Source organism: Meles meles, chromosome 16, assembly GCF_922984935.1.
Source record: "Meles meles chromosome 16, mMelMel3.1 paternal haplotype, whole genome shotgun sequence".
Taxonomy (NCBI): Eukaryota; Metazoa; Chordata; class Mammalia; order Carnivora; family Mustelidae; genus Meles; species Meles meles.
The window spans coordinates 11,981,245-11,997,720 of NC_060081.1; the positions used below are offsets into that span (position 1 = coordinate 11,981,245).

Below are 16,476 nucleotides of genomic sequence, written 5' to 3' on the forward strand. Positions count from 1 at the left end.
GTGTGTGTGTAGACTTACAGTTACTGTGTGAGAGGGTCTCAAAATCTCCTGGGCACTTTATCCAAAATGACTGTGAGAGATCCCCTGGTCCAGAGCATTTAGAGAAAGGAGAGGAAATGACCAGAGATGAGGCTAGAAAAACAGATGAGGGTCAGACTGCAAAGAGTGGTGAACGTCTTACTCTAGCATTTGGACTTGATCCTGCAGGAGACAGGATCACCACACACCACTCGGTAAACATGGCAAAGCCGGCTATGTCACTTACCAGCACGTGGAGTCCCACACCAGGATGAGTGAAGTAGAATTTGCTAGTGAGGGGTCCTGGAGGGCAGGGCAGGTAAGGGCTAAGACTACAGGAAACAGCCTGCGTTTATGCTCCGGCTCTGCCATTTACCCACCAGGGGACCTTTCCGTGCCTCTATTTGTTCACTTGTAAAGTGGGGACATTCCTGGCTTTCATCTGCCAGAGTTGCTGAGAAAATTAAATGAGCAAGTACTTGGAAGTGTTGCCACATAGTGAACATGCAGTAAGCACTAGCTAAAATGATTTGTACAGATAAATGCGGTGATTAATAGATGAAGCGTGTCTTGGCTTGTGGGTGTACACATGTGACTTGCACTGACAAATGACACACGCATACACAATGGGCAAACAGTCCTGACCACACACAAACAGCCCACAGCAAACAGGGGTTTACAGGGAAACATTCAAATATTCTCCCAGTGTAGCCACTGCCCATAACTTACACACTGGAAACCAAATGCTCCTTAGTTACGGAAAGGAGACAGGAAATAAATAGACCCCAAATCATCTTTGCTTTAGGGACTCACATTTGGATGAGCACCCCAGTTACCCAGGTCCTGGGAGGACTGCAAGCAGCCCTCTAGAGCCAGCCAGCTTCAGCTCCGTTTGCAGGGACATGGGGAACACAGCCTTCTCCTCTGGGGCTGGGGAGACTAGAGCAGCAGCACCCAGGAGAGCCTGGGGAAAGCAGGTGCCAGTACAGGATTTCCGGGAGAAGGGGGGAAAGCCTGCATCTGGGCCCTCCATCACTGCCCGCACAGTGAGATGGTCTGCAACCAGGCCTGGGACAGACGATTCAAGGAGCCGACACAATTCTCATAGCACAGCAGTCTGAACAAAAACCCAATGCGGTCCCCATCTCCCTCTCTTGGAAGAGGGGCCCCAGGCCAGGAGCCCACCCCCGCCCCCTGCCCCACCTGGGGACACAGTCAGCAGGGGGGAAGAGGAAGCCCGTCTGAGAGCGTGACCTTACCTCCACGTAGAGCAAGGGGAAAATCCCAATCTTGTCTCCCAGCATGCCTTCTGCCCAGTTGTCATCCACTCTCCGGATGACGGTCAGGATCTCGTCCTGGGGTTGCCGCAGCCCATCATGAACACAAGCACATGGACACGCAATGAAATACACACAACAAAAACAGAGACCAGTCAGTATTGCAGAAGCTAAGAAAAGATCCTACACGATGACGCAAAGAAAGGTTTGTTATCCATCTGGGATCTGACATCCAGAACAATCTGCCCTTACATCTTCACTCACAGTCTCCCACTTTCTCTCTTACATATTGATTATAGCTGCAAAAATCCTCAAACAGAAACGTGTGGTAATTTACAATATGGCTAGTATTTTAAAATTCATGTTCCTATTATTTATTTACTGAAATAAAATTATTTTGATTAAAAATAAATTCAGCAAGTATAAAGCTTTTTAAATTTCTGGCTCCATCCACAAATGAAAAATGACCCAATCCAATTCCATTTATTTAGAGTCGTGGGTACAAAAAGCTTTGGATAACCCTCCTAAATTCTTTGGCAACTCAGACAATGCCAAGTATAGATGCACAAAGTGGAAACAGATGGAAGGGAAAGGAAGAGGCATGAAGCATGGAGGAAGAGGAGCTTTCCGGGGAGACTGGCAGTCTGGCAGTTGTGAGAAAGGACGTGCCCGGGATGCCTTCGCGGGTGCCAGATGCTGCAGGGACACGTGACGGGGGTGCGGAGAGGAGGGTGGGAGAGAGAAAGCACTGAGCAAGGATGGAGAACAAAAGGGGGAACCTACCGGGGAAGGGGAGTGGGGAAGGGAGACAACACAGGCAGCAGCAAGTGCTAAGAGGGCCAGACAGGGATGCCACAGGCAAAATGGCACCTACACCAGGGGTCTGTGGCTGTCCTCTGTTCCCTCTCCAGTATCCATCCTCCTCTCTGTGTGCCATGGGCTGTCTGCCAAACCACCCCGCCCCCTGTCCCGCCACATCAAAACCTCCCTGTCACTTGTCCCTCAACAATCTGCTAGGGACAACCTGGCCCATCTGGGACTTGTGCTAAGGTGCTGATGGCCAGCCTAGTGGGGTAATCCCTACTGGATTTGAAGGCACCATCTGAGTCTTCAATACTTTAATGGGAAGCAATAATATGGGACTGGTGGGTCTCCCTTGGTTAAGAGGCACATTTTAGGCCAGTGCACTACACGAAATTACCAGAAAACCTGGCTTTCCTGCGAGCTAAGGGACCATAGAGAGTTGGGGTTGCCGCAGCCCATCATGAAGGTAGAGTCACCTAATAGGAGTGGGAGATGTCTTTCAGAGAACACAGATAACGAAAAGCAAGGATGTGTGTCTGTGAGGGGCAGCTCACTGTGGTCTGTTCCAAACCTCTCTTCACCTAGGGGTACAGAGTAGAGCCTAGGAATAATCATATCCCTCATTTTCTCTGCCCTTATTCCAGCCTCCCAACGCCTGGGTGGCTCAGTGGATTAAGCCGCTGCCTTCGGCTCAGGTCATGATCTCGGGATCCTGGGATCGAGCCCCGCATCGGGCTCTCTGCTCCGCAGGGAGCCTGCTTCCTCCTCTCTCTCTGCCTGCCTCTCTGCCTACTTGTGATCTTCTCTCTGTCAAATAAATAAATAAAATCTTTAAAAAAAAAAAATTCCAAATAACAAAATGATCTGGGATTTTAGAATATTCTTCTCTCAATTGATACAAGCCAGAAAAATGCAATAGACACTACAAGGGGACCATATCATTTCACATGTTACAGGGTAGTCGGTTCTCAGGCGCCAAAGTAATATTTGTAATGGTTTCCTATTCTAGCTCAGCCATTAGAATGTATGGGCTTTTCTGGTAACCATCAGCCAACGTTGTCAACTGGCTAGAGGGGAGATGTACAGAAAATGCCCCTGAACTCCCATGCCTTGCTTGCCTCACAAGTCCACAGCTTGTAAGAGCCCTGGGCCTGTGATGAACTCAGCTCAGATTCAGCCAAGGGAAGCCCCTAGGACTTTGCTGATCATGCAAAGGGAAAGAAAATTGAAGAAGACTTCCTACATATCAGAGTTTTTGCAACAATAAAATAGCACAATAAAGACTTTAAATTTTATAAAATTCAAACGAAGAAACACCAGGTTAATTTTGGTTTAAAAAAGAGAAATTACCATACTATACACACTATTACTTAAGACTGGTCTAGAAATTAAGGCCAAAGAAATAAAAGAATATAAAACAGAAAGCATTAATATTGGAAAGAAGGTATAAAATTTTTTACCTAGAAAAAAACAGTATCAACTAAAAATTACAATAAATTTGAGAAATACTGCAAATTCTAAACTACATACATAAAAATCATGAGTTTATTCATACACCAGCAATAGTAAGTTAGAAAATGTGATTAAAAGTGGCTATTAATAGAAGTTCTCTAATACACTGTATATGCCAAAATTAATTGCATAAATAGTAAAGATTCAAATGTTAGAAAAAACCTTGAATACTCAAGAAGAAAATACAAATAAATGTTTAATCTTGAGCTTGGGAAGTTCTTTTGAAGTATAGTAACAATGATTTGGCTACACAAAAATGAAATTCTCTATGCTAAAAACAAAAAGGCGAAGACCTAGGAAAATACTTGGAGGATATATGAGAGACAAAGATTTAATATCCATACTATATAAAGACTTAAAGACATAATAGAAGAAAAAGACAAATACCTTAAAAAGAAAAATAGGCTAAAGGCAAAAATAAGACAACTCACAAAAAGAAGAAAAGCAAATTACCATCCAACACATTTTTAAAAGTTATAACTCACAAATAAAAAAAATAATTGTAAGAAAGAAGAGTCTTCTTTTTCTTCAATGTTTTATTTTGCTTATCAAATTAGCAAAGAAGAACATAAAGCCAATTCAGAGTTTTGGTCAGGATGGAGAGAATAGGCACTTCATCATTTTTGGTGGACACAGAAATTTATAGCATGCAGTTTGTCAATTTCTATCAAAGATCAAAGCCTGTATACCCACTGATTGAACAACAACACTTCTAGAGACTTTACACTAGGAAAATCAAAGATGTGCAAAAAGATTTAGCTCTGAGAGTGTTCATTACAGTGTTGTCCAATTAGATAGAAACTACAGACAAATGCACAACAGAAGAGATTCGGTTAACTAAATTATGGTATTGTCTGCCAATACTAGTTCCAACTCCAGTCCACTCTAGCCATCCTGTACTACCTAAGGAGGAATGGGGAAAATGGAAACACACATGTGGAGTTCACAGTCTAGCAGTACAGGCTCCTTAAAAGACTGAAACCCAATAATAGGATCATAGGACTATACAGTGCTCCCCTCTCCCAAAACACCATGACCACATTACTAAAGGCCAATTTACAGCAATTATTTTTACCTGGTACACCATGTCTGTCTACCAAAAAAATAACTACTAGACATACAAAAAGGCAAAATAAAACAAAAACCAAAAATACAGTTTGAAGAGACAGAGCAAGCATCAAAACCAGACTCAGACATAGCCAGGATGTTAGAACTATCAGATGGTGAATGTAGACAAACTATAATTAATATGCTAGGGACTCTAATGGGTTAACTGTACAGCATGAAAGAACAGATGGACAATGTAAGTAGAGAGATAGAAAGTCTGAGAAAGAACCAAAAAAGTAATGTTAGAGATCAAAAACACCATCATAGAAATGAAAAATCTTTAGATAAGAAAATTAGTACTCTGAACATGGCTGGGGAAAGAATCTTTGACCTTAAGTACATCTCAACAGAAACCTCCAAAACTGAAAAACAAAGAGAACAAAGACTGGAGCTGGGGGAGAACAGGATGTTCAGGGACTGCGAGACAGCTATAAAAAGTATAACCTATATTGGGGAGCCTGGGTGGCTCAGTGGGTTAAAGCCTCTGCCTTCGGCTCAGGTCATGATCCCAGAGTCCTGGGATCGAGCCCGACATCGGGCTCTCTGCTCCGCGGGGAGCCTGCTTCCTCCTCTCTCTCTGCAAGCCTCTCTGCCTAGTTGTGATTTCTCTCTGTCAAATAAAAAAAAAAAAGTATAACCTATATATAATGGGAATATCAGTAGGAGAAGGAAGGAAGGAAAGAAGGGAGGGAACAGGGAAAGAAGGAAGGAAGGAGGAACAGAAGATATATTAGACAAAATAACAACTGAGAATTTCTCCAAATTAATGTCAGACACCAAACCACAGATCCAGGAAGTTCACTGAACACCAACTAAGATAAATGACAAAAAACCTACCTAGGAATAGCAAAGTACTGAAAATCAAAGATAAAGAAAAAAATACTGTAAGAGGCCAGAGGGGAAAAATACCATATTTATAGAGGATCAAAAATAAGAATCACACTTGACTTCTCTAAAACCATGCAAAGAAAAGAGCAGAGTGAAATATGCAAAGTGTTGAGAGAGGAAAACCCACCAGTCTAGAATTATGTACACTGAGAAATTATTCTTCGCTAGTGAGGGAGAAATAAAGACTTTCTCAGACAAACAAAAATTAAAAGAGTTTGTTGCCAGTAGACCTGTCTTGTAAGAAATATTACAAGACATTTTTTAGAGAAGAAAAGTGTACATAGGTCAAAAACTTGAATCTACATAAAGAAAAGAACATTGGAGAAGGAATAAGTGAAGATAAAATAAAACTTTTATTTTTCTTGTTCTTTGTTCAAAATTAAAGTAGCAGCAATGCATTCGATTACATATGCTATGTACATATATTATATACATATCATGTATATACTTATACAAGGGTATAAGTGAAATGAATGACAGAATGATATAAGGGGCTTAAGAAAAGAGATAGGATTATTTTATTATTATAAAGTATTCATACTACCTGTGAAATAGTACAGTGTTTTGAAAATGAGCACTATTAATTGCAAATGTATATTGCAAACTCTAGGACAACTACTAAAATTTTTTTTAAGGTACAACTGATATGCTAAGAAAGGAGAGAAAAGAATCACATAAATTGTTCAATTGAGGTTAGAGTCAAGATGGCGGAGAAGTAGCAGCCTGAGACTACATCAGGTAGCAGGAGATCAGCTCGATAGCTTATCTAAACATTGCAAACACCTACAAATCCAACGGGAGAGCGAAGAGAAGAAGAACAGCAACTCTAGAAACAGAAAATCAACCACTTTCTGAAAGGTAGGACTGGCGGAGAAGTGAATCTAAAACGACAGGAAGATAGACCGCGGGGGGGAGGGGCCGGCTCCCGGCAAGCAGCAGAGCAACGGAGCACAAAATCAGGACTTTTAAAAGTCTGTTCCACTGAGGGACATTGCTCCAGAGGCTAAACCAGGGTGAAGCCCATGCGGGGTCAGCGTGGCCCCAGGCCCCGCAGGGTCACAGAAGGATCGGGGGTGTCAGAGTGTCGGAGAGCTCGCAGGTATTAGAACGGAGAAGCTGGCTGCAGAGACAGAGCCGAGGACTGAACTCTCAGCTCGGGGTTACCTTGAACTGGTCACGGGCTGGGTGAGCTCGGAGCGCGGCTAGAGGCCGGGGATACGGGAGTGATTGGGTGCTGTCCTCTGGGGGCGCACTGAGGAGTGGGGCCCCAGGCTCTCGGCTCCTCCGGGCGGGAGACTAGGAGGCCGCCATGTTCATTCCCGTCCTCCGGAACTCTACGGAAAGCGTTCAGGGAACAGAAGCTCCCAAAAGCGAACCCGAGCCGATTACTTAGTCTGGCCGCCGGTAAGGGCGGTGCAATCCTGCCTCGGGCAAAGACACTTTAGAGTCACTACAACAGGCCCCTCCCCCAGAAGATCAACAAAATATCCAGCCAGGACGAAGTTCATCTATCAAGGAGAAAGCAGGTTCAATTCCCAAGACAGCAGAGCAATTCCAGAGGAGGAGAAAGCAAAGCACGGAACTCATGGCTTTCTCCCCATGATTCTTTAGTCTTGCGGCTACTTCAATTTTTTTTTTTCTTTCTTCAATTTTTTTTTCTTTTTTCTTTTTTCTTCTTCTGCTAAATTTTTTAAAACTTTTACCCTTTTCTTTTTTAACGTTTTTTGACTAGTTCATCTAAATATATATATTTTTTCTTTCTTTTTTATATTTTTTTATGTTTTATTTTTTAAATTTTTTCTTTTTTTTCCTTTTTTTTTTCTTTTTTTTTTTTCAGAACCTGTTTTTATCCCCTTTCTCCCCCACACAATTAGGGGTCTCTTCTGATTTGGTTACAGTGCATTTTTCTGGGGTCTTTGCCACCCTTTTAGTAGTTTATTTGCTCCTTCATATCCTCTTATCTGGACAAAATGACAAGGCGGAAAAAATCACCACAAACAAAAGAACAAGAGACAGTACCGAAGGCTAGGGACCTAATCAACACAGACATGGGTAATATGTCAGATCAAGAGTTCAGAATGACGATTCTGAACATTCTAGCCGGGCTCGAAAAAGGCATGGAAGATATTAGAGAAACCCTCTCTGGAGATATTAAAGCCCTTTCTGGAGAAATTAAAGAACTAAAATCTAACCAAGTTGAAATAAAAAAAGCTATTAATGAGGTGCAATCAAAAATGGAGGCTCTCACTGCTAGGATAAATGAGGCAGAAGAAAGAATTAGTGATATAGAAGACCAAATGACAGAGAATAAGGAAGCCGAGCAAAAGAGGGACAAACAGCTACTGGACCATGAGGGGAGAATTGGAGAGATAAGTGACACCATAAGACGAAACAACATTAGAATAATTGGGATTCCAGAAGAAGAAGAAACAGAGAGGGGAGCAGAGGGTCTATTGGAGAGAATCATTGGAGAGAATTTCCCTAATATGGCAAAGGGAACAAGCATCAAAATCCAGGAGATGCAGAGAACCCCCCTCAAAGTCAACAAGAATAGGTCCACACCCCGTCACCTAATAGTAAAATTGACAAGTCTTAGTGACAAAGAGAAAATCCTGAAAGCAGCCCGAGAAAAGAAGTCTGTAACATACAATGGTAAAAATATTAGATTGGCGGCAGACTTATCCACAGAGACCTGGCAGGCCAGAAAGAGCTGGCATGATATATTCAGAGCACTCAACGAGAAAAACATGCAGCCAAGAATACTCTATCCAGCTAGGCTATCATTGAAAATAGAAGGAGAGAGCAAAAGCTTCCAGGACAAACAAAAACTGAAAGAATTTGCAAACACCAAACCAGCTCTACAGGAAATATTGAAAGGGGTCCTCTAAGCAAAGAGAGAGCCTAAAAGTAGTAGATCAGAAAGGTACAGAGACAATATACAGTAACAGTCACCTTACAGGCTAATAATGGCACTAAATTCATATCTCTCAATAGTTACCCTGAATGTTAATGGGCTAAATGCCCCAATCAAAGACACAGGGTATCAGAATGGATAAAAAAACAAAACCCATCAGTATGTTGCCTACAAGAAACTCATTTTAGACGCGAAGACACCTCCAGATTTAAAGTGAGGGGGTGGAAAACAATTTACCATGCTAATGGGCATCAGAAGAAGGCTGGGGTGGCAATCCTTATATCAGATCAATTAGATTTCAAGCCAAAGACTATAATAAGAGATGAGGAAGGACACTATATCCTACTCAAAGGGTCTGTCCAACAAGAAGATCTAACCATTTTAAATATCTATGCCCCTAACGTGGGAGCAGCCAATTATATCAACCAATTAATAACAAAATCAAAGAAACACATCAATAATAATACAATAATAGTAGGGGACTTGAACACTCCCCTCACTGAAATGGACAGATCATCTAAGCCAAAGATCAACAAGGAAATAAAGGCCTTAAATGACACACTGGACCAGATGGACATCACAGATGTATTCAGAACATTTCATCCCAAAGCAACAGAATACACATTCTTCTCTAGTGCACATGGAACCTTCTCCAGAATAGAACACATCCTGGGTCACAAATCAGGTCTCAACCAGTATCAAAAGATTAGGATTATTCCCTGCATATTTTCAGACCACAATGCTCTAAGCTAGAACTCAATCACAAGAGGAAAGCTGGAAAGAACCCAAATACACGGAGACTAAACAGCATCCTTCTAAAGAATGAATGGGTTAACCAGGAAATTAAAGAAGAATTGAAAAAATTCATGGAAACAAATGATAATGAAAACACAACAGTTCAAAATCTGTGGGACACAGCAAAGGCAGTCCTGAGAGGAAAATATATAGCGGTACAAGCCTTTCTCAAGAAACAAGAAAGGTCTCAATACACAACCTAACCCTACACGTAAAGGAGCTGGAGAAAGAACAAGAAAGAAACCCTAAACCCAGCAGGAGAAGAGAAATCATAAAGATCAGAGCAGAAATCAATGAAATAGAAACCAAAAAAGCAATACAAAAAATCAATGAAACTAGGAGCTGGTTCTTTGAAAGAATCAATAAGATTGATAAACCCCTGGCCAGACTCATCAAAAAGAAAAGAGAAAGGACCCAAATAAATAAAATCATGAATGAAAGAGGAGAGATCACAACTAACACCAAAGAAATACAGACAATTATAAGAACATACTATGAGCAACTCTACGCCAACAAATTGGCCAATCTGGAAGAAATGGATGCATTCCTAGAGACATATAAACTACCACAACTGAACCAGGAAGAAATAGAAAACCTGAACAGGCCCATAACCAGTAAGGAGATTGAAACAGTCATCCAAAATCTCCAAACAAACAAAAGCCCAGGGCCAGACGGCTTCCCAGGGGAATTCTACCAAACATTTAAAGAACTCATTCCTATTCTCCTGAAACTGTTCCAAAAAATAGAAATGGAAGGAAAACTTCCAAACTCATTTTATGAGGCCAGCATCACCTTGATCCCAAAACCAGACAAGGATCCCACCAAAAAAGAGAACTACAGACCATTATCCTTGATGAACACAGACGCAAAAATTCTTGCCAAAATACTAGCCAATAGGATTCAACAGTACATTAAAAGGATTATTCACCACGATCAAGTGGGATTTATTCCAGGGCTGCAGGGTTGGTTCAACATCCGCAAATCAATCAATGTGATAGAACACATTAAGAAAAGAAAGAACAAGAACCATATGATACTCTCCATAGATGCTGAAAAAGCATTTGACAAAGTACAGCATCTCTTCCTGATCAAAACTCTTCAAAGTGTAGGGATAGAGGGCACATACCTCAATATTATCAAAGCCATCTATGAAAAACCCACCGCAAATATCATTCTCAATGGAGAAAAACTGAAAGCTTTTCCGTTAAGGTCAGGAACACGGCAGGGATGTCCATTATCACGACACTGCTATTCAACATAGTACTAGAAGTCCTAGCCTCAGCAATCAGACAACAAAAAGAAATTAAAGGCATCCAAATTGGTAAAGAAGAAGTCAAACTATCAGTCTTCACAGATGATATGATACTATATGTGGAAAACCCAAAAGACTCCACTCCAAAACTGCTAGAACTTGTACAGGAATTCAGTAAAGTGTCAGGATATAAAATCAATGCACAGAAATCAGTTGCATTTCTGTACACCAACAACAAGACAGAAGAAAGAGAAATTAAGGAGTCAATCCCATTTACAATTGTACCCAAAACTATAAGATACCTAGGAATAAACCTAACCAAAGAGGCTAAGAATCTATACACAGAAAATTATAAAGTACTCATGAAAGAAATTGAGGAAGACACAAAGAAATGGAAAAATGTTCCATGCTCCTGGATTGGAAGAATAAATATTGTGAAAATGTCCATGCTACCTAAAGCAATCTACACATTTAATGTAATCCCTATCAAAATACCATCCATTTTTTTCAAAGAAATGGAACAAATAATCCTAAAATTTATATGGAACCAGAAAAGACCTCGAATAGCCAAAGGAATATTGAAAAAGAAAGCCAAATTTGGTGGCATCACAATTCCGGACTTCAAGCTCTATTACAAAGCCGTCATCATCAAGACAGCATGGTCCTGGCACAAAAACAGACACATAGATCAGTGGAACAGAATAGAGAGCCCAGAAATCGACCCTCAACTCTATGGTCAACTAATCTTCGACAAAGCAGGAAAGAATGTCCAATGGAAAAAAGACAGCCTCTTCAATAAATGGTGCTGGGAAAATTGGACAGCCACATGCAGAAAAATGAAATTGGACCACTTCCTTACACCACACACGAAAATAGACTCCAAATGGATGAAGGACCTCCATGTGAGAAAGGAATCCATCAAAATCCTTGAGGAGAATGCAGGCAGCAACCTCTTCGACCTCAGCCGTAGCAACATCTTCCTAGGAACAACGGCAAAGGCAAGGGAAGCAAGGGCAAAAATGAACTCTTGGGATTTCATCAAGATCAAAAGCTTTTGCACAGCAAAGGAAAGAGTTAACAAAACCAAAAGACAACTGACAGAATGGGAGAAGATATTTGCAAACGACATATCAGATAAAGGGCTAGTATCCAAAATCTATAAGGAACTTAGCAAACTCAACACCCAAAGAACAAACAATCCCATCAAGAAATGGGCAGAGGACATGAACAGACATTTCTGCAAAGAAGACATCCAGATGGCCAACAGACACATGAAAAAGTGCTCCACGTCACTCGGCATCAGGGAAATACAAATCAAAACCACAATGAGATATCACCTCACCCCAGTCAGAATGGCTAAAATTAACAAGTCAGGAAATGACAGATGCTGGCGAGGATGTAGAGAAAGGGGAACCCTCCTCCACTGTTGGTGGGAATGCAAGCTGGTGCAACCACTCTGGAAAACAGCATGGAGGTTCCTCAAAATGTTGAAAATAGAACTACCGTATGACCCAGCAATTGCACTACTGGGTATTTACCCTAAAGATACAAACATAGTGATCCGAAGGGGCACGTGTACCCGAATGTTTATAGCAGCAATGTCTACAATAGCCAGACTATGGAAAGAACCTAGATGTCCATCAACAGATGAATGGATAAAGAAGATGTGGTATATATACACAATGGAATACTACGCAGCCATCAAAAGAAATGAAATCATGCCATTTGCGACGACGTGGATGGAACTAGAGCGTATCATGCTTAGTGAAATAAGTCAATCGGAGAAAGACAACTATCATATGATCTCCCTGATATGAGGACATGGAGAAGCAACATGGGGGGGTAGGGGGATAGGAGAAGAATATATGTGCTGCCGAAGCGAGCACAGGGGATAGGAGAAGAATAAATGAAACAAGATGGGATTGGGAGGGAGACAAACCATAAATGACTCTTAATCTCACAAAACAAACTGGGGGTTGCTGGGGGGAGGTGGGATTGGGAGAGGGGGAGGGGGCTATGGACATTGGGGAGGGTAAGTGCTATCGTGAGTGCTGTGAAGTGTGTAAACCTGGCGATTCACAGACCTGTACCCCTGGGGATAAAAATACATTATATGTTTATTAAAAAAAAAAAATTTGGAAGGGGAGGCGAACCATAAGAGACTATGGACTCTGAAAAACAACCTGAGCGTTTTGAAGAGTCAGGGGTGGGAGGTTGGGGGAACAGGTGGTGGGTAATGGGGAGGGCACGTTTTGCATGAAGCACTGGGTGTTGTGCAAAAGGAATGAATACTGTTATGCTGAAAAAATAAATAAAATGGGGAAAAAAAATTCCAAAAAAAAAAAAATTGTTCAATTGAAACAGAGAAAGCTAAAAAAAGGAAGAGAGGAAAACAAAAATAAGAATGAAAACCAAGGGCAACAAATAGAAAACAGAAATAAATATGGTAAATATTAATTTAAAAATATCAAATAATCACACTGAATGTCAATGGTCTATATTCACAAACTGAAAGACAAACATTGTCATAGTGGATCAAAAAGTAAGATCCAACTATGTTGCTATGTTGTCTACAATAAACCCTTAAATTTATTTTTATTATGTTCAATTAGCCTATATATATATATGCATATATATACCATATTTTATATATACATATATATCAGTTTTTGATGAAGTGTTCAACAATTCATTAGTTGCGTATAATATCCAGTGCTTATGACCACATGTGCCCTCCTTAATACCCATCATCCAGTTACCTCAACCCCCCACCCTCCACCCTTCTGTAACCCTCAATTTGGTTCCTGGAGTCCAGAGTCTTTCATGGCTTGTCTCTCTCTCTGATTTCTTCCCATTCAGTTTTCCCACCCTTCCTCTGTGACCCTCCACACTCTTCCTTATGTTCCACATATGAGTGAAACCATATGATAATTGTGTTTTTATGCTTGATTTATTTCACTTAGCATAATATCCTCCAGCTTCATCGATGTTGATGCGAATGGTGCGTATTCATCCTTTCTGATGGCTGAGTAATATTCCATTGTATATATAGATCACATCTTCTTCATCTGTTCATCTTTATCCATTCATCTGTTGAAGGGCATCTCGGCTCCTTCTATACTTTGTTTATTGTGGACATTGCTGCTATGAACATTGGGGTGCTTGTGACTCTCATTTTCACTACGTGTGTATCTTTGGGGTAAATACCCAGTATTGCAGTTGCTGAGTTGTAAGGCAGCTCTAATTTTAATTTCTTGAGGAATCTCTAGACTGTTTTCCAGAATGGCTGCACAAGCTTGCATTCCCACCAACAGTGTAATATGGTTCCCCTTTCTCCACGCCCTCAAAAATCCATTTTAAATATAAAGATACATGTGAATTAAAAGTAAATGTATGGAGAAAAATAAACCACGATAACACTAATCTAAAGAAAGTGGGAATAGCGCATTAATTTTGAACAAAACAGAATTCAGAGCAATATTCAGTATTCAGGAATACTGTTGGGGATAAAGAAGGAGATTATATAATGATAAAGGGCTCTACTCCCCAAGAAGACATAACAATCCTTAATGAATATGCATTTAAGAACAGGGAGTCAAAATATATTAGTCAAGACTTACATAACTCCAAGGAGAAATAGATAAATCCACTATTACAGTTGAAGACTTTAACATCATTCTATCAAAAATGAACCATTCCAGCAGGCAGAAAATTAGTAAAGACATAATTGAAGGCAACAACATCTATCAATCAACTCAACATAATAGTCATCAATAAACTGTCTCATCTAAGAACAGTAAAATATACATTCTTCTCAAACTCACATGGAGCATTCACCAAGATAGATCACACTTGGGGCCATAAAACACAACATAGTGGAATTAAACTAGAAATCAGTAACAGAAGGGTGACTGGAAAATTACAAAATACCTGGGACTTGAACAATATAATACTAAATAACTAAATCTTAAAATATTTTCAACAAAATAAAATGAAAACACAACTTATCAAAATTTGTGGGCTGAGGGGAACTTATAACATTGAAGGTATACATCAGAAAAGAAAGATCTAAAAATCAATAATCTAAGCTTCTACCTTAGAAAACTAGAAAAAGAAGAGCAAATTAAATCCAAAGTAAGCAGAAAAAAAAGAAATAATAGAACTTAGAACAGACATCAATGAAATTAAAAACAGGAAACTGATAAAGAAAATCAACAAAACCAAGAGCTGGTTGTTTGAAAAAATCAATAAAATTGATAAGCCTCTAACCAGGCTAACTAAGAAAAAAAGAGAGGAGACAAAAATTACTACTATCAATCACGAAAGAGAGAACATTACTACAGATCCTAGACATTAAAAGGATAATAAAGGAATATTATGAACAATTTCATGCCTACAAATTTGATAACCTAAATGAAATGGACCTTTAACAATGTAATCTATCAAAATTCAATAAGAAATAGACAATCTGAATAGATCTATATCTATTAAAGAAATTGAATCAATAATTAATAAATTTCCAAAACAGAAATTACCAGATCCAACTGAGTTCATTAGTGAATTCTCCTAAACATTTAAAGAAGAAGTTATACCAAATTATCTAACAATCTCTTCCAGAAGGTAGAAGCAGAGGGGTGACTTCCTAACTCATTCTGTGCAACTACCATTACATTAATACTGAAACCAGACAGAGACACAGCAGGCAAAGAAAACCACAGACCAATAATTCTCATAAGCATAGATGCAAAAATCCTCAACAGAATATTAGCAAATTGAATACAAAAAGTTTTAAAAGAATTATTCAGCATGGCCAACTGGAATTTATCCTAGGTATGCAAAGCTGGTTCATCATTCAAAAATCAATTAATATAATTCATCACATCAACAAGCTAAAGAAGGAAAAAATCACATCCTCATATTAATAGATTCACAAAAAGCACCTGACAAAACCAAACACTGACTTAGGATATTTAAAAAAAAAAAAAAGCTCTTAGCAAGTTAGAAACAGTTGAAACTTCCTCAACTTATGAAGAACATTTATGAAAAAACCCTATAACTAACAGTATAATGGTGAGAAACAGGAAGTGTTCCCACAAAGTTCAGGAATAAGGCAAAGATTTCCTCCTCACCGCAACCTTTCAACATCATAGTGGAAATCTATTAATACAATAAGATAACAAAAGGAAATATAGGGCATACAAATTAGGAAGGAAGAAATAAAGCTGTCTTAGTTTGCAGATGACGTAACTATTTATGTAGAAGATCTAAAAGAATCAACAAAAAGACTCCTGGAACCAATAAGCAACTATAGCAAGATTGCAGGATATAAATCTAGCAAAATAACTCTAAGAGCTATATGAGAAAACTGCAAAACTCTGATGAATAAAATTGAAAAAACAAAATAGAGATATGATCCATGTTCATGGATAGGAAGACTCAATGCCATCAAGATGTCAATTTTTCTCAACTTCTAGATTTAATGCAATTCCGTGCTCGCTTCGGCAGCACATATACTAAAATTAGATTTAATGCAATTCCAATCAAAAGCTCAGCAAGTTATTTTGTGAATATCGACAAGCTGGTTCTGAAGTTTATATGGAAATGGAAAAGACCCAGAAGAGCCAACACAATTTGAAAGAGAAGAACAAAGACTGACACAATACAACTTCAAGCCTTACTTGAAATTACATTACTGAAGACAGTGTGGTATTCATATTAGAATATAAAAATAGATCAATGGAGCATAAGAAAGCATTCAGAATTAGACCAGCATAAACACAGTCAACCGATCTTCAACAAAGGAACAAAGGCAATACAATGGAGAAAGACAGTCTTTTCAAAAGATGATGTTAGAATGGTTGGACATCCACATGTAGAAACTGAATCTAGACACAGACTTTACAGCATTC

General features: G+C 39.6%; 1 protein-coding gene across 1 annotated transcript in view; it reads right to left on the reverse strand.

Moving 5' to 3' along the window:
- The window catches only part of SH3RF3 (SH3 domain containing ring finger 3), a 398,130-nt gene that overhangs the window by 148,271 nt on the left and 233,383 nt on the right, over positions 1-16,476 (reverse strand). Inside the window, exon 3 of the mRNA XM_045981399.1 lies at positions 1,278-1,373. Within this exon, the coding sequence (XP_045837355.1) occupies positions 1,278-1,373 (96 nt within the window). The remainder of the gene's footprint in view (positions 1-1,277; positions 1,374-16,476) is intronic.